The 27,380-nt window shown below is 42.0% G+C and overlaps 2 protein-coding genes across 2 annotated transcripts in view; one reads left to right on the forward strand and one right to left on the reverse strand.

The window, feature by feature from the left end:
* Window positions 1–27,380, reverse strand: part of LOC136651242 (putative tyrosine carboxypeptidase MATCAP2) — a 158,795-nt gene that overhangs the window by 30,860 nt on the left and 100,555 nt on the right. The window lies entirely within an intron of this gene.
* The window catches only part of ANLN (anillin, actin binding protein), a 30,905-nt gene continuing 3,735 nt past the window's right edge, over window positions 211–27,380 (forward strand). The window contains exons 1-20 of the mRNA XM_066627345.1: window positions 211–284; window positions 4,611–4,764; window positions 7,627–7,881; window positions 8,510–8,850; window positions 9,481–9,673; window positions 11,614–11,804; window positions 11,918–12,025; window positions 12,968–13,073; window positions 13,375–13,491; window positions 15,727–15,950; window positions 16,503–16,651; window positions 16,997–17,144; window positions 18,020–18,155; window positions 19,362–19,532; window positions 20,465–20,591; window positions 21,347–21,395; window positions 21,484–21,540; window positions 22,735–22,773; window positions 23,021–23,042; window positions 24,215–24,327. Of these exons, the coding sequence (XP_066483442.1) occupies window positions 267–284; window positions 4,611–4,764; window positions 7,627–7,881; window positions 8,510–8,850; window positions 9,481–9,673; window positions 11,614–11,804; window positions 11,918–12,025; window positions 12,968–13,073; window positions 13,375–13,491; window positions 15,727–15,950; window positions 16,503–16,651; window positions 16,997–17,144; window positions 18,020–18,155; window positions 19,362–19,532; window positions 20,465–20,591; window positions 21,347–21,395; window positions 21,484–21,540; window positions 22,735–22,773; window positions 23,021–23,042; window positions 24,215–24,327 (2,718 nt within the window). The 5' untranslated portion in view covers window positions 211–266. The remainder of the gene's footprint in view (window positions 285–4,610; window positions 4,765–7,626; window positions 7,882–8,509; window positions 8,851–9,480; window positions 9,674–11,613; window positions 11,805–11,917; window positions 12,026–12,967; window positions 13,074–13,374; window positions 13,492–15,726; window positions 15,951–16,502; window positions 16,652–16,996; window positions 17,145–18,019; window positions 18,156–19,361; window positions 19,533–20,464; window positions 20,592–21,346; window positions 21,396–21,483; window positions 21,541–22,734; window positions 22,774–23,020; window positions 23,043–24,214; window positions 24,328–27,380) is intronic.

Genomic DNA, 27,380 nt, shown 5'->3' on the forward strand with positions numbered 1-27,380 from the left:
ATGTCCCTGTTTCTACGTGTCAGAGCAGTTCGGATGACTTGGAGCCTGGTTAGGTTGAGAGCACAACGGCAGCCGCTGGGGGCGTTCATCTCCCACGTGACTGCTCTAGCCTGGGCGGAGCGGTGTGGGGAGGGTTGTCTCCGTGGGCGGGGCGTACGCGCACTGCGTCGCTGGGAAGTGGCGGCGCTGAAATTCAAACCTGAGGAACGGTTACTGCTGCTGAGGGTTGCGTCAGAAGTGAGCCAGCGCGGGCAGTAGCAGCAGCGATGGACCCCTTCACTGAGGTGAGTGGCTGTAGGTGGGCAAGGGCTGCTTAAGGCTGCCAGGGTGGGGGGCATGCAAGTGGTGGCTGGAGGGGGAAGGGGCAGGTGGTGCTTCCAAAGGGCTGCGCTGGGGAGACCATGCTGGGAGTGCGCCCCTCTGGACAGAGTGGGGCTTCTGAGTAAGCTTGCACCAGGTTGTGCCTGTCATGCTTCATGAGTCTTTCCTGCTCCTGAGCACTGTCTTCCTTTGGGGTTGTGGAGTCTTATTTGGGGTTATGGGGTCTTATCTACTACTAAGCTCTGTGTCTTTTCCTGTCTTGGTTTGGTGCTCTTAGGATACAAGCGGTGGTGCAAGGTTTCCCTGAGGGTTTCATTTACAAGGGTGAAAAGTCCACAGTGTAGTAAGTAGATAAAGGGGCTTAGTTCAGTCATTGTTGTGGGCCAGGGGTTTCTGTAGGATCTGTAAGAGTTGCAGAATTTAAAACTGGAGCCTGAAGCACTGGTATTTCTGGTGTGGGGGTGTGTCTCCCACTCATGCCCCCATGGTTTCCTCAGACCAACAGGTAGAACATACTCCTACAAGCCATTGTCATTCTACAAAGTGTTGCCCCTCCCTTGCCCTGAGTTGGTGATTTCCAGCCTTTTTTGTTTCATGGCACACACACAAGGTACTAAAAGTTGTCAAGGCGCACCATCTGTTTTTTGACAACTGACAAGGCACACCATGCTGTTGGTGTGGGCTCACATCTCCCAATGGCCCTACTAGTAAATGACCCTCCCCCAAATTCCTGCGACACACCTGTGGACCATTTGCGGCACACCAGTTGAAAATGGCTGCCCTAAATATTTAATTGTTGTCCAATACAATATTCTGCAGTTTTATTTGTATGGGAGCTCACGCAAACTGCCTCTCTTTCTTATCCTGACTCACTGGGGAAAAAATGAGAGATGGGTGTGGCATTTTGAAAGAGCTTTTCTTTTAGTTTTTGTCAGGATGGCTCTAGAAGTGTAAATTCAAGCAATGGATTGCCCTTTTTATGAAATTACATGCTTTTGCTTTAAAGTTTTGCTTAGTTGATAAGGTGTCAGAGCTAAGTGCAAAACTGGGAGATGAAACATAGTTTGATCAAATACTGTGTGTGTTACTGTAGTGTCCAAACTTCTACCATCATTTGAGAGTGTGATTTGCTACAGCTCTTTATAGATTAACTCTTAAACAGGTCTAGAGTAGATATAAGTACTGTAAATAAGTTAAATTTTAAACAATCTTGTTCCTTGTGTTTGAGATTACAATCCTATCCACACATCTGGAACAAAGTCAAAGTGAACTCAGTAATTGTGCTTTAAGTGTCTTAAATCATTTACTAGAAAAGCAGTAAGGAAATTCCTAAGCAATCCAGTGGTAAGCAACTTCATTTAAAATGTATGTTAGGGCCATCTCTTAGCTTACACAATTTGTGGTGTATTAAAATTGACAGCTATCGTCTCTTGCAACACTGCAGTCAAATGTTGCATATTTTTTCCTTACTTGGTAGTTGATGACTTATCAAGACCAGTTCTGAAGAGAAGCCTCTTGAAATTCAGTTTATTAAACTGAGCTTCAGCGTGTTCTGCATTCTGGATGCCTTCCAAGGAGTACACACCCTCCTTTATAGAGTCAACAGAACTTTTTTAGTACTGGCTTCAGCTATCAAACATGTTCTTTGCTCATTCAAACATCTAGTATTGGAGAGGGTGTGGTGGTTTTTTTCCTCTGATGTAGCATCTGGGTCTTGATGCCAATTTCACTAGTTCTGCCTGAGGGCTAAAGAGGTTGGAGATCTACAAAGCTGAGTTTGTATCATGAATGTGGCATGCACATTCATGATGCACGCCACACTGGACTGTAGTAACTGAAACAACTTAGTGTAGGCTAATGGAAAATAATGGAATGTGGCTGGCATATGTCCCAGCTGTAGAAATCTATTATAATGCTGTAGTTCAACTGCTATTTGCAACTGAATTTCTGTATATACTGGCATGCAACTAGGCTTGAAGTAAATAATTTTAACTGCTGGTCTTATCTTCCTGGTCTGTCTTTGACTCTTGAGTACTAGGTTTAAAAATGTGTTGTCAAAACCTAGGTTAATTAGAAAAAGCTTAGTGGCAGAGCACATGCTTTCATATAGGAGGTGTTAAGGGCTGAATTTAGCATCTTCATTTTAAAACAATCTAAGGTAGCGGGCTGAGGTAGACCCTTGCTTGTCCTCAAAAATATCCTGTCAATTGAAACAGATGATCCTGGGCTAGTTTAGGGTAGCTTAATGAGTTCATAACCTTATTTAAAAATCAGTATATAGCTATAAAATGTGACTTGGATCTCTGTAGGAATCTTTAATATAAATTAGCAAAAAGAAAAAGTAGCATATTGGAGCATAATTATAAATATTTAACTTGTTCAAACCACCACCCAAACTTGCTGTTAGCTCTGCCTCTCTTCAGTGCTTTCATCAATGAAAGTGAAAACTAAAGGTTTACTTTTTTAATGTGGCTTTATTCCTGAATGATACTTTATTTTGATTGAGATGAAGTAATGGAGCCAGTGAGTGTGTAAATAGGAGGCTTGCTGGGCTCCCTATGAAAGCTGCTGTGTGCTTCCTGGAAGAAAGGCAGGATGAAAATATAATAATTGTGTTACACTGCCATTCAATGATGCAGCCATCAAGTGATAAACATGCATGGATATGTGAGAGCTGTTGCACTACTAGCTTGCTCTCTTCTTTTGCATCGGGGAAGGAAATTGCATTTATTGAGCTGGGGACAAACCAAAGTGTGGTAGTTCTTATTACAACCACCCTCAACGTATTATGAATGAACATAATTTCATTATAGCAAGCACCTGAGTTTAGTGAAGTTGTATTTGGGTACAAGTACCTGTACTTGAAATAAATACTTTAATCTTCTAACAATCCAACCTAACCAGTTTCCAAGTCTGATGCAGCCCTGAGGTAAAGGAATAAACATTCCCTTATCTTGAGAAAGTCTCCATGACTCCCCCCACCCCCGAATACAGTGTGTACCTGGTTGGCACAGCTACATTGGTGCTGGAAGGTTGATTAGGATTGGACTGTAAGAATAATAAATTTGAGCACTGGTTCTCAAACTCTCTGGGAATTTGAGGACCAGGGTAAGTCTCTGTGGGGGTAAGTCTTTGAATCCATGCCAGTATCTGGGGAGTCCTATGGAGCCTTCTGCAAGGATCCCCACACCTTTAAACACTGACAAACCTGTTTTGTGATCACAACCAGGAAGTGGGTCACAATCACATTTTGTCAGTGTTTAAAGGTGTGGGGATCCTTGCAGAAGGCTCTGCGGAGCCACACCTCCCAGACACTGACAGGGTTTCAGGTATGTTTAAAAAAAAAAGCCCCTAGGTCTCCTGCAGTGGTACAATCCTGGGATCATGTTGCTGCTCTAAACCCCTCCCCTGCTCCTTAAAGGAGTGATGTTTGTTTTCAGGCTGGTGGGCTGCAACCCACCAGTTTGAGAACCACTGAATTAGAGTACAGACATGGTTATGTCTGAAACAAATTATCCAGTATTGAAGATTAAGCACTTCTAACTAATTTATCCTCTGCTTTTTAGCCTAAATTGTTCCCAAAGCAGCTTACATATGATTTGTTTGACAAATCATATATCCAAAGATATTTTTGAGGCAGGGTGTTTAAAACTATTTTCTTTGAGAAAATTAAAATTACTCTTGCTGCAGACTTGCTTCCTTTCTCTGAACTGGGCAGCTCCTTCAGACAGAGGAACTACTTATACACTTTGCTGGTTTTATTTAAGTTCAACCCCGGTGCTGTGGATAAATTGCTGGCTATGAATGAGATGGGGTCCCACACACTACAAATTATCTAATTTGCTTTGTTTAACGGAATGATACAATTATCCATTTATTTAGCAGTAACATGTTCACTCTGGAATTAATCAAGAACATGCTATTGTTTTTACTATGATGTAATTTGCCTATGGCAGTGGTTCTCAAACCTTTCAGTACAGGGACCTACTTTTTAGAACGACAATCTGTTTGGATCCACTGGAAGTGATGTCATGGCCAGAAGTGACACATTAAGCAGGAAAATTTTTAACACCCCCATATGACAAAGTCAAATCTAATTAAGCAAGTAAATTAAAAGTTTACAATAAGCAAAAGTTTAAAAATCAGATTTTGTTTACTTACAAATTTCGTACAGAATTGCTGCTGTCATACTTCCTTGTACTGAAATTGGTGGTATTAGTTACTGGAAAGTTACTGTTAATTCTTGGCAAAAAACGTAACTGCGGTAATGTATTTTGTGAAATGTTTAGAAACTCCTAGAGCGAACTCGTGCCAGGAGAGAGAATTTACAGAAAAAGATGGCTGCGCGGCCAACGGGAGCAGTGCGTCCTACAATGCAAACGAAAAGAGTCAGAGAACCCTTGTCGGAAGCTGGTAACCAGCCACTTCAGTCTAGCGAAGAAGGTACCTTTCATAAGCATGTGCCTGTCTTGTCATGATTATTGCATTGCATCTTTCTTTTTGAAAACCCTTCATGTTTATCTTTCTCTAGTAACAAATTGACATCAAAACGTAGTAAAGCCAACCTGCAGGGGTTCCAGCTCCACATACTTCATTCCAAGCAGGCAACTCTATCTTGAATGGGGTGGGGAGAAGTACATATTGGACTCACTGGGCAGTGAGACAGAACAAAAGGACTGTAGGGTGACCCTACACCCATTTTGCACCCAATCTTTTATTATGTTACACTACACAACATGCTGGATGGGAGTCACTGGGGTCAAACCTCTCTCTCTGGTTTTCATTATTGGGAACTTCTCTGGTCAGCAGCCCCTCTTGCCCAGGGTTGGGGCATCACTATCTGTGACCTGGTGGCAGCAGAAGATGACCGACCATGGTCATGTCAACAGCCCATGTGAGAATGGGGCGCCATCCCCTAGAGCAGTGGTTCTTGAACTTTTCCAGCCCACAGCTCCCCAATCCTTGTGGCCATTGGCCATGGCTACCCATTACAACACTTCACCTCAGTTACCCCCAAAATGGGGATGAAGGTGTTATAATTATACACTAGAAACAAACAACTGACAGCACTCTGAGGCTGCAATCCTAACCACACTTACCTGAGAGTAAGCCCCATTGAACAAAATAGGACTTACTTCTGAGTAGACCTGGTTAGAATTTTGCCCTGAGTTTGTTAGCAGCACACCTGGAGGGGTTTGGAAAGGGAGGGAGGAAGAAGTGATGAATTTGCTGGGGGAGGGGAAGACTTTTGTGTGTATCTGCTAATTGCAAACTGAGACCCAGAGACTGTTTGGCTGCAATCCTAACCTCACTTTCCTGGGAGTAGGTCCCATTGAACACAATAGGACTTACTTCTGAGTAGACCTAGTTAGGATTGTGCCTTTTGTCTTATACTAGCAACGAACATGGGAAGTAACCCCCCCCCCTCAAAAGGAGGCAGGAGGAAAAAGGGGGGTGGCTGAAAAGGAATGGTGTTTTTATTTTTTAATCAATTTTTGAAAACAAAGCCATCAAGAGTGGCTTTTCTCTTTTTTTGAAGGGGGAGGAAAAAGAGAAAGGTGAGGATCCTTGGTTAAGCTGACAGACCCCAAGCCTATGTAGGTCTACTCAGGAGTCAGTCCCATTTGAGTCAATGGGGCTTACTCCCAGGAAAGTGTGGATAGGATTGCAGCCACACCCAGCAAGATGACAACTCACCCCCAAAGTAGATGAAGGCTGCTCACACACATACATGCCAACATGCAGATGCCACCCCTATTCCCCCCAGGCAAGATGGAGGGATGCAGGCTGGGCATTTGGACACCCCCAAGAGCAGGCTGGGCTCCCTCTTTCCCAAGTGGAGGAAGTGCTTCGCTGCTCTCTCTAGGTCAGGCTTCCCTCCCAGTTTGAAGCCTGCCAGGAGCCAGTCCTGTGCTGATGAGATGCAGCACCTCTGCTGCTGCCCAGACAGCCTTCTCTCCCACCTCCCCCACCATGTTTCACACTGCCCCACCCACCTCAGCCTTGGAAAAGCAGCAAGTCAGGAGGCAGCATGTGCAGCTGAGCAGAGTAGCTGCAGCCACCTCTCTCCCAAGATGCCTGGCAATGCCCCTGGAGGCTAGCCACACCTCACTAGGGAGGCGGGACACACAGATTGAATACCTCAGCCCTAGAGGGACCCTATTGACTTTCTTATTACCAGGGTCTGTCTGCCCACTCTTCTCCTTGGCTACTTTCTTGCTTCCTCTCTTGGCACTCTTTTTCACCCTCTGGTGCTGTACGTCTTCCTTCCTTTTTTCTTTGTTTTCCTTTGGGTTCTCTTCCACCCCTTTGCTTTCACTTTCTCTGACTTTCTTGCCTCTTTCTGGTTCCCTCTTATCCTCCATTCTGTCTGCTTCACTGTCTCGCCTGCTGTCCCTGTAGCTTCCATGTCTGTACCTTCCATCCCTACTTGTTCTATCTCTATCTACTTCTCTTTTTCTCTCACTCTCTCTCCATGTGCGGTTGCCTCCTCTGTTTGTCCCCCTACCCTCCCAACTTCCCACCTTTATCACCCCATCTTCCCCAGTTGCTGATGATCTCAGTGATTCTCTCTCCTTGTTGCCTGGTACCGGTATCATTGCTACATCATAACATTCTCTGTTTGCAGATGACTTGGTGAGGGTGGAAACTGCACAGGATATTTGTGTAGCATTAATGCTAAATTTTCCCAAAATTTTTTAAAAGCAAAGCTGTTCTTACAGTCACCAAAACCTTTATTAGGCATAAACATTTGATAGGTGAGAACTCTGTACAGAAATCGTAGAGAGTAAAAACCTAAATAGTACACAAATATATCTATAAGTGCACACCTATGTGTACAAAGCTGTTCTTATATTTGGCATAAGTCTTTGACTTTTTTTGTGAAGCCATTTTGCAAGCTTTGAAACATGGAAGATTAAATGGAGAAATAGTCAGAAATTGTCTAAGAGTTCACCTTCCATAGGTGAACTCTTATCTTGTAAATCATATTTAACGTATGCAGAACATTTTCAATATGCGAAGCATTACACATATATTATCTTGGTCCTTACAACAACCCTGTTGGGTGAATAAGTAGTAATATTCCCACACTGCAGCTGGAGAAGGCGGCCAAGTAAGGAGCTTGCCTTGCGTACCTCCTAAGTTTATATCTAACCAAATTTTGAAGTCCTGATTTTGCAGTTATGTCTCAACTCTGTATGAGTTCCTGCTTTTTTCAGTGGAGAGTTGTGATTAATCCCAGGCCCTCCTCAACTAAAATATACTTATTCTCTTTCTTTCTCTCTTTAAAAAAAATGTCTACAGCAAAACCAGGTACAAAGCCATCTCCATCCAAAAGACGTTGTTCAGGCAATGCAGACGTTCCAAAACTTGAGGTTGCTAGTTCAGAGAATCAGAGTCTCATTAACTCCTCTTCCACAAACCATGTTGCTACTGCCTCTCAACTTCCTGCCCAGTTCACAGAGAGAGAAGATAAGGACTGTAAACATGAACCATCTGTTACCTCAGTTAAATCACGCATGCAAAAGCTGGCTGAACAGCGGCGCTGCTGGGATGGTGGTATGTGCCTCACTCTGCATGATGTAGCTAAACAAATATGTGCAATGATGTATGCAAACTAGAAGGGGGGGAGTATAAGGGTGCCCCATTGGGTGGTAGAAAAGCAGGGTAAAAATTCATTGAATCATATGTGGTTTAATTCAGACTACGAAATGAGCCAGCAAACCTGCTTGCCTATATGTAGCTATGCCAGTCACTTGTTGCTATCTAAAAAATTTTGCTGCCTGACTGGTTAGAGGCAGTTCTTACTATGCAGTTCTGTTGTGTACAGGTTTGTGTAGTGGCCACGGATAAAACTGCTGTTTATTGCAGGAGCTTTTGCAAAGACTTTAAGTGTGAGATGAGTCTGCCATGACTCCAGCTTCTTTTCTGGAACTCAGTTGCATGTTCAGTTTTTGTGAGAGCTGGGGAGGGTGGTGAATTTTGAACCCCTTTGGGCCCTGTTTTCTCCCTGGAGATGGCTGGGATGGGAGTAGGTAAAGAGAGAGAGAGGGGTGGCTGAGTTGTGTATGACTGTTTGCTTTAGAACATTCTATGTCTCATTTTGCTGTTTATGGCAAAGAACTGTTTTAATAACCAAGCATCAGAGTTTTATAACACTGACTTTCTGTGCTCTTTCCATTTTCAGATTTGTCTGAAAGTTCTTGCCTACCTCCTACCCAATCAAAAGAATGTGTCATTTCCCCGCCCAAGCAGCTACCCCCTACGGCTGAGACCCCAATAGGGCGGCGAGGCCGTTTAGCTAACCTTGCGGCTACAATTGGTTCCTGGGAAAATGACCTAAGTCATCCATCTGCAAAGCAAAACAATACACAAGAACAGCCTGGTACTACTTGTTTATCCAAATTGTCCACTACAAGTGGAGCATCTGCTAGAATCAATAGTAGCAGTGTGAAGCAGGATGCTGCATCCTGTTTGCAAAGGGCTGTTGAGTCATCTGCGAATAAGTCAGCAATATCTGGGATAAGGGTAAGTGATCATATTTCATCTGTTTCCTTTCTAGACCCTTACAATGGTCATTGAAACTTGACCATATTGGGCTGCAATTTTAACCATGAAATACACTTGAACTTATTTCTGAATAAGTCTGTTTAGGCTCGTGCTATAGGAGTGACAGATCTGTGGTATGCAGCCTCCCTCTGTGCTAAATAAAACTGGGTTCTTGACAGCTTTAGCAACTTAATCCTTATTTGCTCAGTTTGGGGGGAATTTGTGTGCAACTGCAACTTGCCTAAAATGAGTTTGTTGAAAGGGTTAGCATCAATTCAAAATTGCACACATGTATGCACATACTTGGAAGTATGTCTAAGGGCCTTTAAGTGGCAAGAAAATACTTGGGTATTCTAAATGTTGTGGAAGTTGCTTCTCTCCCCCCCCCCCCCCAGTCCCTGTTGAAACTGTGATGGTGTGAACAACAGTGGGCTGAAGTAGAATCCCTTGTTCAGTCTTTCAAACTTCGGTTTTGGAACATTGCCTCCCATAATGCTAGTATTGTGTTTGAGAAATGCATGCTCATAATATTAAGGAGTTCTATGTGGAATTATCTGTGCCTTCTTTGAATTGAAAGAGTAACTCCCTTTCTTCCCCTTCTTGCTCCAGGGAGTTAATGATTCTGCAGCAAAAATTTCAGGAGTAAGTAACCAGAATTGCAAAGAAACCAAGGTGCCAAAACACCTGTCAGAAGAAGAGGCTGATTTGAAACCTGTATTATCCCAACCACTTCCCCTCAAAGAAGAGCCAGGCAAAGAAACACATGTACAACTTGATTATAAGAATAAGCCGACCACACCAGGTGATGGATTTTTGCTGTAGTTTTAATTGGAAGCTTTGCATGCAAAGGGTTTCCAAAGAAGTGTAGACATGATTAGCTGGGCAAAAAATGGCTGCATGCTGAATGGATGTGTGTTAAAGTGAAATTCTATATAGCAGCAATTGGGTTAATTTCACCTAGAGAATACATGCCATGCAAGATTTGGTGAACACTTCTATAGATTGCTTTCAAGCACTTAGAAAGAAGTCTCTCAGCCTTTTATAACTAAGGCTGAACTAAATGGGATAATTGAGCATGCAAACAACCAGACTTCTGCTCTGTCTTGACATCTGACTGCTGACAAATTTAGAGCCCAATCCTATCCAGTTCTCAGTGCCAATGTAGCCCTGTGGTAAGGGAACAAACGTTCCCTTACCTTGAGCAGGCCTACATGACTAACTCCTTGTATGATGCAGTGCATGCCCCATTGGTACAATTTCAATTATGAAAAACTGGATAGGATTGGGCCCTTGGTGCATCAGCTAAATGGCTACTTGAAGCATGCTTGTGTTTAGTGTAGTATGGCCAAGATGCTACTTTACCACATCTGAACTGAAGCTAACTAAAATTGATCTGGTGTGTTATGCTACAAATATAAAACAGTCCATAGTGAGTGGTGGTGGAGTGTCTTGGTCCCCTCTGATATGGGATATGTATACTATAGCATCATACTGCATTTTGCTTTGTTAGAATTGCTGTGTACAATTAAATGGTTTTGAGGATATTTTTATATAGAAAAGCATTTTGTGAACTATATGGACAGCAAAACTAAGCAGAGTCTTAGTGGTTATGTATGATTCACCAAATGTTAACTTTAATACAGTGCATCTGAGGCATCTACCCATGTTGAAAAGGGAACTTTACTACATATGCCTATTACAACAAATTTACAGCTAGTATTGGGGGTGGGGCATGAACCTAATAAAATTCTCTACCTTTTTGAAAAATACCAATGGCTAGGTCCTTGTTGGTGTACACACAGCAGTAATCTATCATCAGTCCTTGTCTTTAGGAATGCTACACAGAAATGATTGGATGTCATATTCCAAAATGTTCGAGCAGACCTTTATAGCTAGCAAGGGTATTTCATGTGTGTACCTATGCCTCATGATGATCAGTCGATTCTGCACTCCTGAATTGTTGTAAAGAACACTAGAAGACTGAATATTTAAAAAATATTAAGATGCACAGGAACACCAATTTATACATCTTAGTTATTTCTCTTTAAAAATGAATCAAATAGTATAACTGGAATCCACATGGTCAGGTTGCTGTTCTAGAATGTAGGGTATTGCCTCCAGTCTGGAATCGATTGGATGGGTTTCATATGGAGGGAACTTTGAAAGATATGTAGCAGTCTCTTCCACCTTGTTTGCTATGCAAATAACCTGAATATAAAAACACACTGTCATATGGTAGATATGTAAAAGCCCTTTTGTCAGAATGCAACAGTGTAAATGCTATAGTGTTCCCAAGTGAAAGCTCAAAATATATTGTGTACTTTCATATCTTCTACAATAAATCTGGCTTTTCACATGGCCATTGCTTTTCTTTGCTTAATGTTGGTTGAAAGAAACCTTTTTGTTATACTCTGTAGGCAATGACTTGAGAACACTTCTGTTAAAGAGGAGAATTTGCATGAGGTCTATTTGGGGCTTTCAGAGACCCAAGTTGACTATCCATTGGGGTGTCTCTTGAGGTGTTTTGTATGATGCACCCCTCAAAAGCTGGTACCAGATGAAGGGGTGTGTGTTGAGTCTACTGCTTAGCTATGCCTTAATACTTCATTAGAGCATGTTCAAATACAGATGTGTAGTAGAGGAGAAAGGGTTTCCAGGACAGCTCCATGCCGCACTCCAACGTTATTTCTAAATTATGAAGAACCCATCTTGTTAATGAAGCAAAACCCTTTGTTCTTATAGGAGGATCAGGCATTAAATCTTTTCTGGAACGTTTTGGAGAGCGTTGCCACGAACATAGTACACAAAGTCCTGTTATCACTGGAGGACACAGAACTCCCATTATCACTCCAAATACAAAGACAATCCAAGAAAGACTCTTCAGACAGAATGAAACCTCCTCAACTGCCAGCTTAGCACAACAACTTAAACAGGTGTGACTTGCTGTGTTATCGGGGACAATGTACAATGGTCTTGCTTCAGCACAGGGCATGTACTAGAGAGGTTATGTGAAAGTTCAGCTATACTCTTGTCTTGCTGTGTTTAGGAACGTGAAAGAGAACTTGCAAGCATTAGAGGTCGTTTTGACAGAGGCAGCTTGTGGAGTGCTGAAAAAGGAAAGAACACTGTGAACAAACTTCCAGAAACAAAACCGGTAACTAGATTTGTTTCCCAAGGGAATCTATAAATGACACACCTCTTTAAATATGTGCAGCAGCTGGCCATGTCTTTTCTAAGTGCAGAGCAGTTCTGTGTTGGAAAACATATTGCTCTCAAGTGGACTAGTCCCTCAATGTATTGTCTGTCTTAGATGCAGGTTTTATATATAGGTCCAGCCTATTTATACATGGATTTGACTCAACACAGAGTGGCCACTGCAGATGAGAAGGAATGTGCTGATCCCTGGAGAAGGAGAAAAATGCACCCCTTTAAAATGTTTAAAAAACTGAACAGTTCTTTAACAATAGTCTCCTTAATATGAGAGAGGGGGGGAGGGGGGGCAGCTGGCAGACAATCCATCAGTCTTCTCTCTCCAGCTGATCCCCCCTTCCCCCTGAGCACTCGAAAGAAAGGTGATCATTTTGCATTGGTGAAGGGAGGGGCTGAATGAACAGCCTTTGTAAGCTCTTGGAGGATGACTAATTGATGGATTGTCTTCTTAATGACTTATCTTACATCACAAAGGTCAGAATGCGGTTTTTAAATAACTGGAGCAAAGAAGCTTTGTTGTTTTGAATTGATTTGCTATAGTGCGGTTTTTGCCATCCAGGTGAGTGCTTGGAATGGAACCCATGTGAATAATTAGTCTCGACCTGTATTTCATAATATGCAGTTCCAGTGTGATACTGTAGAATTTGTGGCAAGTATATTGTTTGTGAGCCGCATAATGCTGCAGCTCTAAAGTAATGTAGGTGTACCATGTTAAGCCATTTTTCACTCAGCAAATGCAATAGCATTGTGTTTAACCAGTTCTTGAAGCTTGGGGTTGGGAAGAGCAATGCTCATACCATCTGCAGTTATTCTGAAGTGTGTACCACTTTGTTCTACTTGTTAATAGAGGCTTAACATAATTCTTGGTGGGTTGTTTTTGTTTTAGGAAAGCAAAGCTATCCCAAACCACCTTTCCAGTTCAGATGCCTCTTCCCAGTTAGCAGAAGAAAAAGCCACAATACTTGAGATAGCAACAGAAAATACATCTTCAGGTGAGAATGCTCTACCTTGAAAACTAAGTGCATGGCAATGAAGATCTATGTACAGTCTTTATACATAGGGTCTATGGGTTTATGCATAGGGTCTAATTGGACAGTATTTTTCAAACCTTGTACAAATCTTAGACTCTCATGCTTTCATGGCTAAAAATCGGTGTCTGGCCCTAACAAATACTATATTCACATATCTGAGATCTTCAAATATGTCATTTGCAAACTAGACTATCTCTGGTGGTCTAAACCTTTTTTCAGAAAGCTTCCTGCTCTGAATAAAATATTCTTTGGCAACTCCTAGATACTTCAGAATACAAAAAGTCAGAAGAACTCAGCCCTCTGAAAATCTTATCACCAAAGACTCCTGTGAAAACAGTGTCCAGTTCAAAGTCTGAGCAATCTCCTGACAAACAAAACGGTTAGTATTTCCTAAGTCTTTCCTGAATTGGCCTCATTATGTAGTTTTCAGTCTTCAGATATATTTTCTGGAAATAAATGTTACAAGACCCTTCACAATGGACTGCTGCTAGTCTTTAAGAAATGGTTAGATTTGTTGGTGTTGCAGGTAATATCTTTGGGTTTACCTTCTGTATGGTAGATGTATGTTTTGGAAACTTCAAATGCTGTTCAGGAGAATGCAAAATCTAAAAATCAGAGCAGCATTTGTCTATAGGCACCAAACTATAGCAATCCGTTAAACTGAACAATCCGTTTTGTAGTTGTCTCACTGACACTGAATTTCTCAGCTTAGCGAAATCAGTGTGATGTTACAGTTGCTATCCTTGGATTTGGTCATCTTCAGTTAGTAACTGCAACACTACACATGGAATTGAACATACTGGAGGCAGGCCCCCCAACCCTGCTTCTGCTGTTGTCTGTGCCTTACAGCAAAACTAACACTTTGCTGTCCAAGTGTTGAGGTATTGGCCTTGTGAACATGATGAAGGTATGGTGGGAGGGACAGCCTGCAGAAGAGACACAATTTAAAAACAGCTTGCCAGTTCTTGCGAACCTTGGAAATTATGAGATGTGTCTGCAAGATCTGAATGGGAAGATTGTTTGAAATGTGTCCTGGCATCTGGGTCATATGAGTATAATTTGTCTACCATCCCTGGATGTTTTTTGGGGAGGGAGGGATAGTTGAAATACAGGTGGCCATCTCAAAGCAAAAGAAAGTGAAGGGAAAACAGTCAGAAGTGACTTGACTGAGTTGCTTGATATTATAAGCAGTTCAGGCAGGAACGTGAGAGTAGTCATAACTGTGGCTTAAGACGTTAATAGCAAGAAAGCCAGAAATCTGCAAGAGACACTCATCTCTCAATGTCTGTTACTGTCTACCTGGTACCTTCCTGGCTAGAGAGAACTCAAAATACAGATTTCACAGCTTGTTATAAGTCTGAGAAATGTGAACTTTGAATTCATCAGCTTCTAATATCAAGAATCCTAGACTATTTCCATATTAGTGAAAGTTAGGCCAAACTACACAGCTATGCAACCCATCTGTAATTGTTTCAGTTCCTGTCTCCTGAGGGAGCAAGAGCAGTTTGGAGAAAATAACATGACGTGGTGTGTGTGAGACTTTGCCTGAGGTAGTTGCTCAATTCAAACAAGCTCCATAATGGCTTCTCATTAATGGGAAAACATTGGGAAATCTAACTGCAATGTGTAGTTGGACCTAAGTGCTATTTTCAAATGGAGGATGCAGTTTGATCTCTGGCTTCAGCCATTTGAGATTATCCAGGAGGCAGTTGTGAGAAAAAGTAGATTTGATTTGATGACCTTCAGGTCCTTTAACCCGCTTTGGCTTTTAATTCATTGGAATTTAGTTACATTTTCTACAATAGTATTGGCATATGTGCTCTCCCATATGCACCCCCTGCACTGAACCCATAGGATGGCGTGGAGCAGGAGCTGCCTTCCCACATCTTGCATTGAGCCTGTCTGAGGATGCAGTTGATCAGCTTTGTCACTTCACCCTTCCTGCATTCCTTCCCCCCCCCCGTAAGGCTTTATACCCTTTCTCAGCACATAGGCCCAGCATGCTTTTCTCCTGGATGCTGTCAGATAAAATGTAGCACTTCTGTTTGCCCATTAACTCTGATATCAACTGCTTCAATTTGAGTCTCGAATGACTAGATGACTCCATTTCTCTTCTAGTCATTGTAGAGCACAAACTAAAGAACACTATCCAGTACAAACCGTAGTGCAAATTTCATCAAATACACATTGCCAACATTGGCGTAGTGTTCCAATAAAATAGATACAATCTGACGCCTCTCTTCAGGACAATAAATACACATCTGAGACTTACTAGGACACAGAAGGAGTTGTAGCTGTAGCTACATGTTTCTGGGTTACTAGAGAACACCATTGAGTTTGGGGACCTTCACTCTCCAAACTGTCAAGACTTGATGCATCCTCAAGGGCAATCTGTGTGCTCATTCAATTCAGCAGGGCTGCTTTTTGCAATTAAGGTCAGTTTTGAAATGGTGACAAGTCTTTAACTTGGAAAGTGGTCTGAAATGAACTGAATGGATGTATGCTTACTGTCTTGTGTAACTGCTGATTTCTGTAAATAGGGGGTGAGGAGTAGGTGTAGAAGTTGGATATTAAATCTCAGAAGTATTAAGATTTTGTGTGTTCTACTTTCTAGTCAAGGAACACAAAACTGAGGTGAATGACGAGATGAATAGTTCAAAAGTTATAAGTGACATCTTCGATGAAGTTCTTCAGGAGGATAGACCTGACATAGAGCAACTTAAAAAAGAGATGAGAATGACCTTGGAAACTGAGAATGAGGATGAACAGGAAGAGACCCTGAATATTTCATCAATGTCCCTCTTAACTCCTTTAACTGAGGCTGTTGCAAGTCCTGAGGTAAGAATGGATATTGGAATAGTTTGTATATATTCAGGTTATTGGGGTAGCCTTGCAGCCTATGGCACGGGGAGAATTAGGGGTTCATAATTCTGGGCTGGCCCTGGTTGCCAAGCCAAAACTGTGGTGGTTTCAGCCTGGGTATTGCATCCAAGGAAGCGCCCCTCCCCATTTTTCTTTCCTGCGCCAAACAAAGGGCTTGCTCATTTGGCATGTCAGGGAATTGTGACTAAACAAGTATGGCCCTCCTCCAAATGATGGAATTGAGCAGGGATTGGGGATTACTACATAACAGCCTGAATCATCCAACCCACTTCTAGCTCCAGAAGCTGGGAAGAAGGTTGAAGTAGCTCATTGTGCATGCAAGAGGGCAGCAACCCACTGCCATGGCCTGGGTAGCTACTGCAAATGGAAGTCTGGGGAAAAATGCTTTATGAAACTGTTCTCAGTTGGGTATTCTACAGATCTGCGTCAGAATTCACTGTACTGTAGTAAAGCAGTTCTATTTCAGAACTAGAGGGTTTGGAACCTTGATTCCTTTCTGTTTTCCAGGTTTTTGCTTCCCCAAGTAAATCAGTTGGTGAGAGGGGCAGTATATATGCAGATAGTCCAAAATCTGGCAAGTTTCAAAGAACTTCTGTCTGCAGAACAGAGTCTGAAAGCAGCATTGGTTCCTTGTTGGAGGAGCCTAACCTATATAGGTAACTCTAATTTAGATGGCTTAACTGCATTCTTGTCTGTCTTGAAGTAATGGTGATAAACTTGGAGAAAGGATTAGTATGTGTTAGTAGCTTTTAAGCCCTGTCAAGGTTTCTTCTGGGAAATTGGGGGAAGTAAGGTTTTTTGAGAGTGAACTTCAGATGGTTGAAGCTGGGGCACAAGAATGGAGAGTGCCCCTTACAATTTGCTGCTTTTGAGGCAAGATCAGCTAAGCACTTGCTGCTTAATTCCTCCCTAATTGTAAGTTTCTTTGCACAGTTTCATATGTGTTGGTCAGAATACTCTGTTCTGCATGTTTCTAAAATTTGGGTTTTTTTATCCTAAAGTATTGATGCCTATCGGTCTCAGCGATTTAAAGAAACTGATCGACCTTCAATAAAGCAAGTGATTGTTCGGAAAGAAGATGTTACTTCAAAGCTCGAGGAGAGAAGGAAGGGGACTACTGATCCAATGAATATTAAACGTAAATTGCAGGTAGTGAGAACAGTTAGATATTCACTCTTGATCTTGTTTTGTCCCCTACAAGGACTTGATGTCTTTACAATTCTAATATGTGGGACCACCAGCCATTTGGATTTCAAGGTTGCTTTTGAATACCTGCTTAGGAAGTACCCCAGGGCTAGGGTTTTAATCATGGTTAATGTCTACAGACACTAAACCTATGACTGAGAATGTACACATGAGGAAAGTGTGTGCAGTCCTGCAATTCTATCCTTAGCTGTAGTTAAAGGAAGAGCAATATGTTTGCTCCAGCCCTGAGTCCTGTGTAGATCATGAAAAGCACTAGCACCTGTTGACTTGCTGCTCTTCTCCTCCCTAGCTCCCATATTTATTCTTTAATGCTTTAGCAGCCTAGTACTTCCCTACTGCCCTATTCAATTTGCCTAGGTCTTCAGGTGAAATGCTAAACATTTGGATGCCACTATGTGGCAGCAGTGTCCCTACTATGCCATTGCTCCTAAAAAACTGTATTTAGATTTGTGTGCTTGCCCTCTCAAACTCGTGCATATGTCCCTTGATGAAGATGGCTGTTTTTAAGCAGACATTGTAAGCTATGATAGAGTAAGTTCCATCAACAAATGCAAAGTAGCTCTCTACCCCTCTGCCATACTTTAGTCAGATTTAGATCCTGCATTCAGATGGATTTTGTGGGGGTGTGACTGTAGAATTTTTGAGGTAAGCTTCAGCTGCAGGATTCCATCCTGTCTAAAAATTGATTTGTGCTATAGTCTAGCATCTCTCAAAGATCTCCCCCAAAGACTGATGGGAACATAACTGAAAAATGCTCCTTCCTAGTGGTTGGGTATTCAATTCATTTCACAAAGTGCCTTCCTTTTTTACTACATTAGGAGCTGAATAATGATATCAATCTACAGCAGACTGTCATCCATCAAGCTAGCCAGGCTCTGAATTGCTGTATTGATGAGGAACATGGGAAAGGGTCGCAAGAAGAGGCAGAAGCTGAGAGGCTACTTCTCATTGCCAGTATGGTGGTCTTTTAAATTCTTGTGTTTATAAATGATGGGCTTCATAACCCAGAAGTCCAGTTGAGAGTATGTTGGCTCTTCTGTATTCTGAAAGGGGGTGTTCTTCTGTTGTGTAATGGTGATGGCAAGTAGCTTAGTGGCTTGGGGACTGGATATTCTTCACTTTAGGATGCATCTATGAAATGGCTGTTAGCTAAATAAAGCCTCTGTTTACAGAGGCAATGTACCTTTGAATAGCAGATCCTGGGAGTGAAGAGGGAGAGGATTTTTTAAATTATCTGAGTACTTGGAGAACTTGAGAAGCACTGATCTAAAGTAATTTAAGTGGCAGACTAGTAATTTTTTTCCAGTATGCCTGGGATTGGCACAGATAATAGGTTTCCCATAGGCACCTTCCATGTAAACTTGCCCCTTTTTGGCCAGCTGTGTCTTATTCCTTCTTCCCTCCTGCATCTATGCTGCTCTTATGCCTGCGGCTTCCCTCATCTTGTGCCCTGCTATAGCACCTCATGAGGTTTAGTATGCCAACCCTAAGGGGAAACATTCAAGTCCCATAGCGAGCCTCAGGACTTCATGGCTCCAATCTCTCTGGATTCCCTTGACCAGAAGCCTCCAGAGCTATGCCATAGATCAAGGGTCACCAAACTTTTTGGCCAGAGGGCCGCATCAAATATCTGGTGTGGTGTGGAGTGCCAGAAAAAAAATTTAAATATGAAATTTAAATAAACTAGAGATGGAACTTTGATAAGTGAAGAATAAATGAAAGAATGGGCTCATTCATTTAACCTCTCTGGCCCTCAGAACACCCTCCACACACAATCAGAGCACAGTTCTGGTCATGTTCAGTTGAGTGGGCCAGAGGCTTTCAGGCGACAAGAGGTTGGCTGCAGGCTGGAAAGAGTCTTGCTGCGGGCTGCATCTGGCCCCCGGGCTGGGGTTTGGAGACCCCTGCCATAGATGGACAGCCAGTGGCTTGTAGAGTAGTACTGTTCCACACTTTGAGAAGTACTGCCCTAAATAGCTCCTGCTGGAGACAAGTTGCGAGATTAAGTGGGCCTTGATTTGTTCCAGCAATAGAATTCTTGTGTAAAGCAGAATGCACTTTTGCAGGAGATGGTTAGGACTTGAAAACCTCCAATCAGGAAAAAGTTGTGCAACTACAAAAATAAGTGAAATGATATAATTCTAATTCTGTATTGTACAGCTGAAAAAAGAAAAGCATTATTGGAAGAGCTAAACAAACTAAAAAATGGAGGACCTCAAAGCAAAAAGAATAAAACTGGTGGACTTTCTCCATCCAAGGGATCTGTTACTCTGTCAGAAATGCGCCTACCTCTAAAAGCAGACTTTGTATGCAGTACAGTCCAGAAACCAGGTAAGATCTCCCCCTGTGCTTGTACTTTTCTTATGTTTAGTTGTTCTGCATTTGGAATGACTGGCTGTGTAAGTGATGCTTGTTTGTCCTAGTTTTAAACTACTATACAGTGGGGCCCCGTATCCATGGATTAACTTATCCATGGATCGGGTCTGTGCGTACCCACATGCATGTCCCCTCTGAAGGCAAAGGGAACAGATCTCACCTCTGGAGGTTCGCCTGAGCCCAGCAGAGGCTGCAGTGTCTATCCTTGGCCTCTGCTGGGCTCAAACCGAGCCTGACAGTTTTAAAAAGTCACTTCCAGTTTCTGTGTGATGTCTATGTCCTCTTCTGGGCTCAGAGGACCCGCCAGAGATGAGGGGAGCAGAGCTTCCCTTGGCTCCTGTGGAGGGAGCACCATATCTGCAGAACCCCCACAGATACAAGGGCATGCCTGTACTATATTTTAATCTCCACTAACAAGTCAGATCGCCTGCATTCTGGAGATGAGATGTCTTTCCCCATTGCACGTAGCATGGCTCTATCACTGAAGATTCTTGCAGTATACTTCCCTGTAGTTTGTCTCTTTTCAACTTGTGGAGCACAGTTGCTTAGCCTGTTTCTGCCTGGCCCACAGGCGTACACATTTTGTCCCTGTTGCTTATATGCAACACTGGGCAGAAATGGCTTGTGTTGATCTGGTGGGTGGCTGATAATGTGCTGGGGCTCAGTTTTCAACAATGCACTTAGAGACTCCTTCAATATCTGTCTTCCCTCCGACTGACTTTTTTCCACTGAATAACATCCCACTTTTTCTCTTCAAGCTGAAGCATGCTATGTGATTTGTTGCCAAGCTATTTATTTGGAAAGGTGCTAAACATAATATTGTTGATCTTCAGTCTTATGATTGCTTTTGATGGCTTGGATTTTGATATATTGTTAATTGTTAACAGAAGCGGCAAACTACTACTACATAATCATGTTAAGAGCAGGAGCAGAAAACATGGTTGCTACTCCACTAGCAAGTACCGCAAATTCTCTGAGTGGAGATGCTCTTTCCTTTACAACAACATTTACACTGTAAGTTCTTTTTTGCTTGGGTTGATTTGGAGCAAAAGAAGGCTTTTAAAAAGTATTACTCCTCCTCTGGACACTTGGCAAAATGTGGAACAGCTACAATCCTCCACACTCATGAGAATTTAATATGCTTATCTCTCCCCCCCCCCCCCCCGTGAAGCATTGTTAACGTAGATACCTTGCACTTCAAAGAAAAGGTCCATAGAAATACAGCAAAAGTCCAAAGAAATACAGCAGGTCCATAGTTCGTGTACTTTCTTGGTCAGTAGTGCTATACAGCTGTCTGTATTTTGTCATTATGATGCAAATGTGGAAGTAGTGGCAACTTGTCTCCAGTGAATGGCAAGCTGTAGAGTGGTCTTAGAGTCAATTAGCTTTGGGAAGAATAGGAAATATGCAGCATGTTTGTGTGTGTGTAGACCTTAAATCTGTTGAGTTGCATGTGAGTGGAGAAAAAGTTCAGCAGTGAAGCCCAGCATAAGAGAGTTTCTATGGGACTTATATCTGGGTCATCAGCTTGGAGGCAAGCCTATAAATACCCAGATTCTCACATACTGGTTTGGGGACACGGGCATGGCTGGCTTCCCCCTCTGTCTCTTTGGTCCATCAGTTGGGTTCTGGAGCCTTCTGGCTTGTTTGGTCAGAAGCAAAAATATGAACTACCTCAATCTCTTATCCAATTTATCTGAGTTGGAAGCTTGAAACTACAGATCGTATTATGCTTGGAGCCAAGTCTAATCCTGTCTCAATTTTTAAAGGCAAGATGTGTCTGGTGACTTCGAGATAAATGTTGAAGTTTATAACTTGGTACGTATCTCTCTAATACGCACTTCTTTGAGAGAACACTTGGGGGAGCAGTAGACTTTGACATATCCTTTTCCCCCCTTTCTATTAGGTACAGAAGAGAGATTCCACAGGCACTGATAAAAGGAAAAAGTCAGTTAAGTCCAAGGTAAAGAGAAGCATTGTAATGTCTAGTGACATTAATCTGCAATACAAGAATTTAATGCAAAGACAGGGGAAATCTTCAAATGTAGTGTAGTAGCCAGATCTTATTCTGGCTAAAATGTTTCTTAAACTCCTGTTTGTAGATTAATGGCAGAAAAGAAGTTTGGTTAAGTAAAACCGTGGCACAAAACAGTGTCGGTTCTAAAATGTGTTCTCTAGTAAGCCTTCAAAGAGTAATAGACCGGAAATTGCATTTCAGTCTCTGTACTGCAGCCTATCGGTCTATGGCAGGGGAGTCCAAACATTTTGGCAGGAGGGCCACATCATCTCTCTGACACTGTGTTGGGGGCTAGGAAAGAAAAGAATTAATTTACCATTTAAAATTTGAATAAATTTACCTAAATGAATATATTAGAGATGGAACTTATATGAATGGTCATGAATATGTACACCCAAACCCCTCTAAGTTTGTGACATGAATGAAGGTCTTGCAGTAGCTCAAGGCCTATAAAAAGCCTTGCACAAAGCAAGGCCAGCCTTTCCTTCGCTGCCACTGCTGCATTGCAGACGTGAAACAGCAAGTGGCGGAGGGAGCCTTTGTCCCACAGCTCAGGTGAGAGGTCTTACAGTTGTCCTCATGCTGAGAGCAGTTGCATTGGGCCAGCATGGGCTCCAGCAAGTCTCTGGAGGGCCAGAAGTTCATTGGAGACTGGGGGCTCCCTGAGGGCCAGATTGGGAGCCCCTGAGGGCCGCAAGTGGCCCCCAGGCTGGGATTGCTGGCAAGGTTTGCTGGCCCTGGTCTGGCAAGGTTGCTGAAAAATGTAAAGTTTGCCAAAGCATAACCACTAAAGAAGCAAATGCATTCAGAGATGACATCCACTTAATGTAGTGTGCTTAGTGCACTGTACACTTTGGATACAAGTATTTCTTTGTAGAGCTGGTGGGAAAGGCTGAGCTGCCAGGATACACACAGTGTATTGATACAGTTGGCCAGTGGAAGCCACCTTCTCTGTATTCACAGAATTATTTGATAAGAAAATTTGTATTTTGATGTTGAATTTGGCCAAACGTAGTCAAATCAGGAATTGGCTATCTGTTGAATTTGCTCTAGTACCTAAAACTGAAATGGCCTTTGTTATCTTACAAGATAAGACAAGAACAGGATTACATTTGCTATTTGTCATCTCTAATTTTATAGGCTATTACTCCAAAGAGATTGCTGACATCTATTACCGCTGTAAGTTCTATGAATGTACTATGTAATATGAATAATTTTAAGCCCGTAAGGCTACAGTTGGCTGTGATCAAGCCATCATTGCCAAACACCTCCTTGATCTGTCATCTAAACTTGACTAACTGTAAACCTTTTTAACAAACAATAAAATTGGCCAGTCTTCCAAAACATCACAAAACCCTCCTAATTGTAGTTTTAGCTCTAATGTTGCATAAGTAACTCGTCTCCATACATCTTCTTTTTCTTGTAGAAGAGTAATCTTCTTGCACCAGGTAAGTAAGACCAAGTTTTCATTTTGAATATGGCTGGGAATACAGATCAGTGGGATGGTGAGGAAGTTTTCTACCTTTAAAATTTTTTGTGTCATCCTGATTATTCGTGTTGTGAAAAGTGCTGCTCCATCATCTATTGATTACAATGCCACTGTGAAACACTGTATAGATGGGGAACTATATGTGAGATGACTGCTTGCCTGAGTGAGAATTTTGTGAAATCTGTAAAATATTCTTGGTCAGGATTTCTTGTCTGGAGATTTATTTGCTTCTGTATAAAATGTAGACTGCTAACTAGGAAAAATCTTCCTTGATAACAATACTTTCTGATAACCATAATCCTCCCCTTCAGTCATAAAAGAAGTGTATGAGTAGAACCTATAAAAGTGTGTCTGAAAAGCAAAGTACAGTTGCTGACATAATAAAACTTCACTCTGAGTTCACTCCAATTTCAAAGCCTTCTGTGTAACATGTTCAGTTGTTGCCTGACTGAGGAAATTGTAGTTGATTTATCAAACTAGTTTCATAGACCAGTGTTTCTCAAACTGTGGGTTGGCACCCACTAGATGGGTCGTGAGCCAATTTCAGGTGGGTCCCCATTCATTTCATTATCTTTATTTTTAATATTAGACTTGATGCTACCTCAGTATGTGACTGCATCAGGGGAAATGTTACAACTCTGTACTTTTAACAGGCTGCTATGTATATACTTGAACCAATAATAGTAAATGGAACTTATTCCTAGGTAAGTGTGGGTAGGATTGCAGCCAAGGATTGTTAAAAACTTTCCTGCTTGATGTCACTTCCAGTCATGACATCACTTCTGGTGGGTCCTGACAGATTCTCATTCTAAAAAGTGGGTCCTGGTGCTAAAAGTTTGAGAACCACTGTTGATCACTCAGCCCTATACTCTCCACCCACCCACCTCTTTGGAGGTGGGGTGGGTGGAGAGTATAGGGTTGAGTGATCAACACCTCTGAACACCTCTTTGGAGGTGGGGTGGACAGAATGCCTCTTCTAAAATGGTACCATTACCAGCAGTTATAAGTTGCACATATAAAAAATGACTTAAAACTGTTTTGCCAGGTCAATGAAAGATGTGCTTTAGGATTTTAATCCATTTAGTCTAAAGATTATCACCTTAACAATATACCTAACATTGTTCTTCACAGCTATGGCCAGTCCAGGTGGACCCAATGCTGTGCGGACAAGTAACTTCACTCTTGTTGGCACACATAAAATTTCACTGTCTTCAGTGGGCAGTACCACATTCCTGTTGGACAAGGTAATCAATCAAGCTTGAAATGTTCAAAGGCTACTTCAGTGCATAGTGCTGGCTTAATGTTGCCATCCTGGATTGTCAATTCAAGTGTAGCATCTTTTAAATATTCAAAGGATGCATATAGTGGCACACAGAACTTTTTCTTGCTGTGCAACCAAGGAAAACGTCCTTTGCTTTGTAACCATTGCAAGTAAAAATACTTTGCATGCACTGTAACTACTTCTATGATGTAAATGATTAAGTACATAGTAGATCTTTATTTCTAGAGCATAAAACCTACAGCTCACTAATTGACAGAAGGTTGGGGAAGGTTTCTGAGTGAAGAAAATACATAATTTTAGAGTGGAGCCCATCCTACTAGTAATGCATTTGTGGGAAGGGCAAGTAAGTTGACTTTTAAGTCCTAGGGATTGTTGTATTTTAAAGAGAAATACATGGAAATAAGAAAGTATTTCATGCTATACATGTGCAATTGTAACATGGCTTCAATTATTGTTTTGGACCTCTTTTCCTTTTCTGAAACTGCTTTTTCCTTTCTAGACCAGCGCTATACATATTGCCTGCCGGCTTTACAGAAACTTATATAGTGTTTCTTATGTATTCCTAAACACTTATTTTCCACATTTTTATACCACTCTTCCTGCAAAGAGCTCAGGGTGGTGTATGCAGCAGCTCCCCTCCTTTTGTTCTCACAACAACCCTGTGAGGTTGAGCAGTGGCTGCATTTGCTAATTAAAATTAAGTGATTTAACTTTTTCAATGGTCCTGGTATAACCAATGCTGTTTGGGTAAAACCTAGGAACTTCAGTTGGGAAGTTAACTTTCCAACATAGATTGTAAACTGGGATTAGGAGCTTCACTTGGAAGCATGTGTGTGGAACTTCATCTTAGCTGTTGACTGCACTGAAACATTTCTGTAACCTGCTCCATTCCTCTCAATTGGGAACTGGGCAGTACTTGGGTAAAGTGTCATTAAGCCTTAAACGAAAATGAAGATAATTGAACTGTACATCTGTAATGCTCTGGTTCTGTTTTCCACGTTTTTTCTGCTTTTAACTGCATTTGGCATTGCATGTCTTTTTTCCCCCTGTAGATTAATTATGGAGCTAAGGAAAGAGAGCTACTGAATTATATGTTCCAGGATAAGGTTGCTATGTTTCAAAGTGCCCAATGCATGCTGCTTATGTCTGTCTGTAGGCTTTGCACATGGCTATACTGACATGCTGCTTTAAGGACACCTTTAAATTTTGGAAATGGATTGGATGAATGCAAGTAACTTTAAGGGTGTACCTCAGGAGTTCCCAGAGTGTGTGCTCCCAAAGTGTGTGGAGTTCCCAGTGCAGCCATGGAGGCTGTGGAGCAGAGCCTTGGCTCAGTGGGCTCTATTTGCAACATTTTCGCTGATGGAAGAGCCCTCCTGCCTGCCCTGAGCCTCTTACCACGGTTTTCAGGGTTGCTCCATGGTCTCCAGCCTGGAAGTACCACCTACTTCCAGGTTTCCTAGCATTGCATTTGCAGCACGGAGGACATTGCAACAGGTAAGTCTGGGAAGCGCTGGTGTACCTGCCATTCTTTTGTAAAGCAAGTCTATGAGAACTTGACTGTTGGGCTTGTTTTCATAACTGTATTTCATGGCTGTGTAAATGGAAAACTCTCTCCTTGTTTCCCTGAGAGAGGGTTGCTTTAGAGAGCACTTGTACCCAGGGAAGCAAATTTCTACTGAGTTTGTCTTTGTCTTGCCCAGTACTAAAAAGGCAATTTTGAAAAAATTTAGTTAGCAGTACTAAAAAACTTGCTAACTTTAGTAACTCTCCTTCTTGCAATGTTTTTTTTAAGTGACCTCATCTAAATACTTATGACTTTCAACTGCTTGGTAATGATTAGATATAACTTTTGGCATTTTTAGAGGTGCTTAGCTGGACTCTGGCTGTCTGACATTAAAAATCATACACTGGATCTGTCCATCATAAGGAGAATAACTAGGTGGCAAGTGCAGAAACTGAAAACCAATTTTAAAAAGACTTGTATTTCTATGGCAGAAACCTGTTGTCCATCTGAGTTTACAGAAGAGTTAAAATAACCTGTTTACAGAAATTAGTTTAAAATATCAGGTTGAATTCATATTTTCCATTTTGGGGAATAGTTTTGCTTTAAGCAAAGACTGTGCTGTCTTCATATTTCTGCCTCAGTATGTCCATGTTTTCTAACTTTGGAAAACACAGTTTGGTCCTTGAAGTTTGCTGTCTGTATTGTGGAATAAGTGACCTTTCTGCTTTGTCCAATAATGTGCAGGTTAACATTCATAACTTGTGGGAAGCAGGGATGCCTTCTGCTTGTATATGTTGCTTAGGTGTCTAATGCATTCAGTCATGGCTAATACTAAAATGTTCCCCTAGTACTGGTGTGCTTGCTTTTTGAAGACTTGCTTGCTGCCTGACCCCCAAGGTTGTAGGTCTCCATGCCAGTCTTGTTGGCTCAGGGCTTTGCCAGGTTATCTGGGGTGTATGCGGGGGCAGGGGAAGCTTCCTAAAATTGGTGCAAGTAAACTATTCAGAGGAAGTAAGTATGGTGAGAGGGGTCTAACAGTTGTAAGGCCCTTCCTCCTGTGCCTATAGAAACATCTCTATCCCTGTCTCTGTAGGAGTGACATACAGGAGGGTTCTTTAATCTTCTCTAGTGTGCATATGAACTGCACAGATCAGATGCTCCTGGGACCTAACCTGGTGCAATTGAATGCGATCAGATAACTGTTACACTGGTTTAGCTTTCTTAAACCCACTCCTTAAGACAACCTTGTGTGTAAAATAGTCTGCATGTGTGAATGAAATGAACTTTTAAAAATATAAATGCCCTTCTCACTAAAAAAAACACCAAGTGCATTCTAACAGGCTAACTTCCTTTTAACAGTTACTTCAATCTGCAGCCAACTAACTCTTGCCTATTTTTTTCCCTTGGTGAAAACCAGGCAACTCGAGGAGGTCTCCTCCTAGATGACTTTTCTTCAACCTCTTGGTATCAAAATAGCTAGATACAATAATTTACTCTCAAGCAAGGGG

The sequence above is a fragment of the Tiliqua scincoides genome, chromosome 5 (assembly GCF_035046505.1).
Source record: "Tiliqua scincoides isolate rTilSci1 chromosome 5, rTilSci1.hap2, whole genome shotgun sequence".
Taxonomy (NCBI): domain Eukaryota; kingdom Metazoa; phylum Chordata; class Lepidosauria; order Squamata; family Scincidae; genus Tiliqua; species Tiliqua scincoides.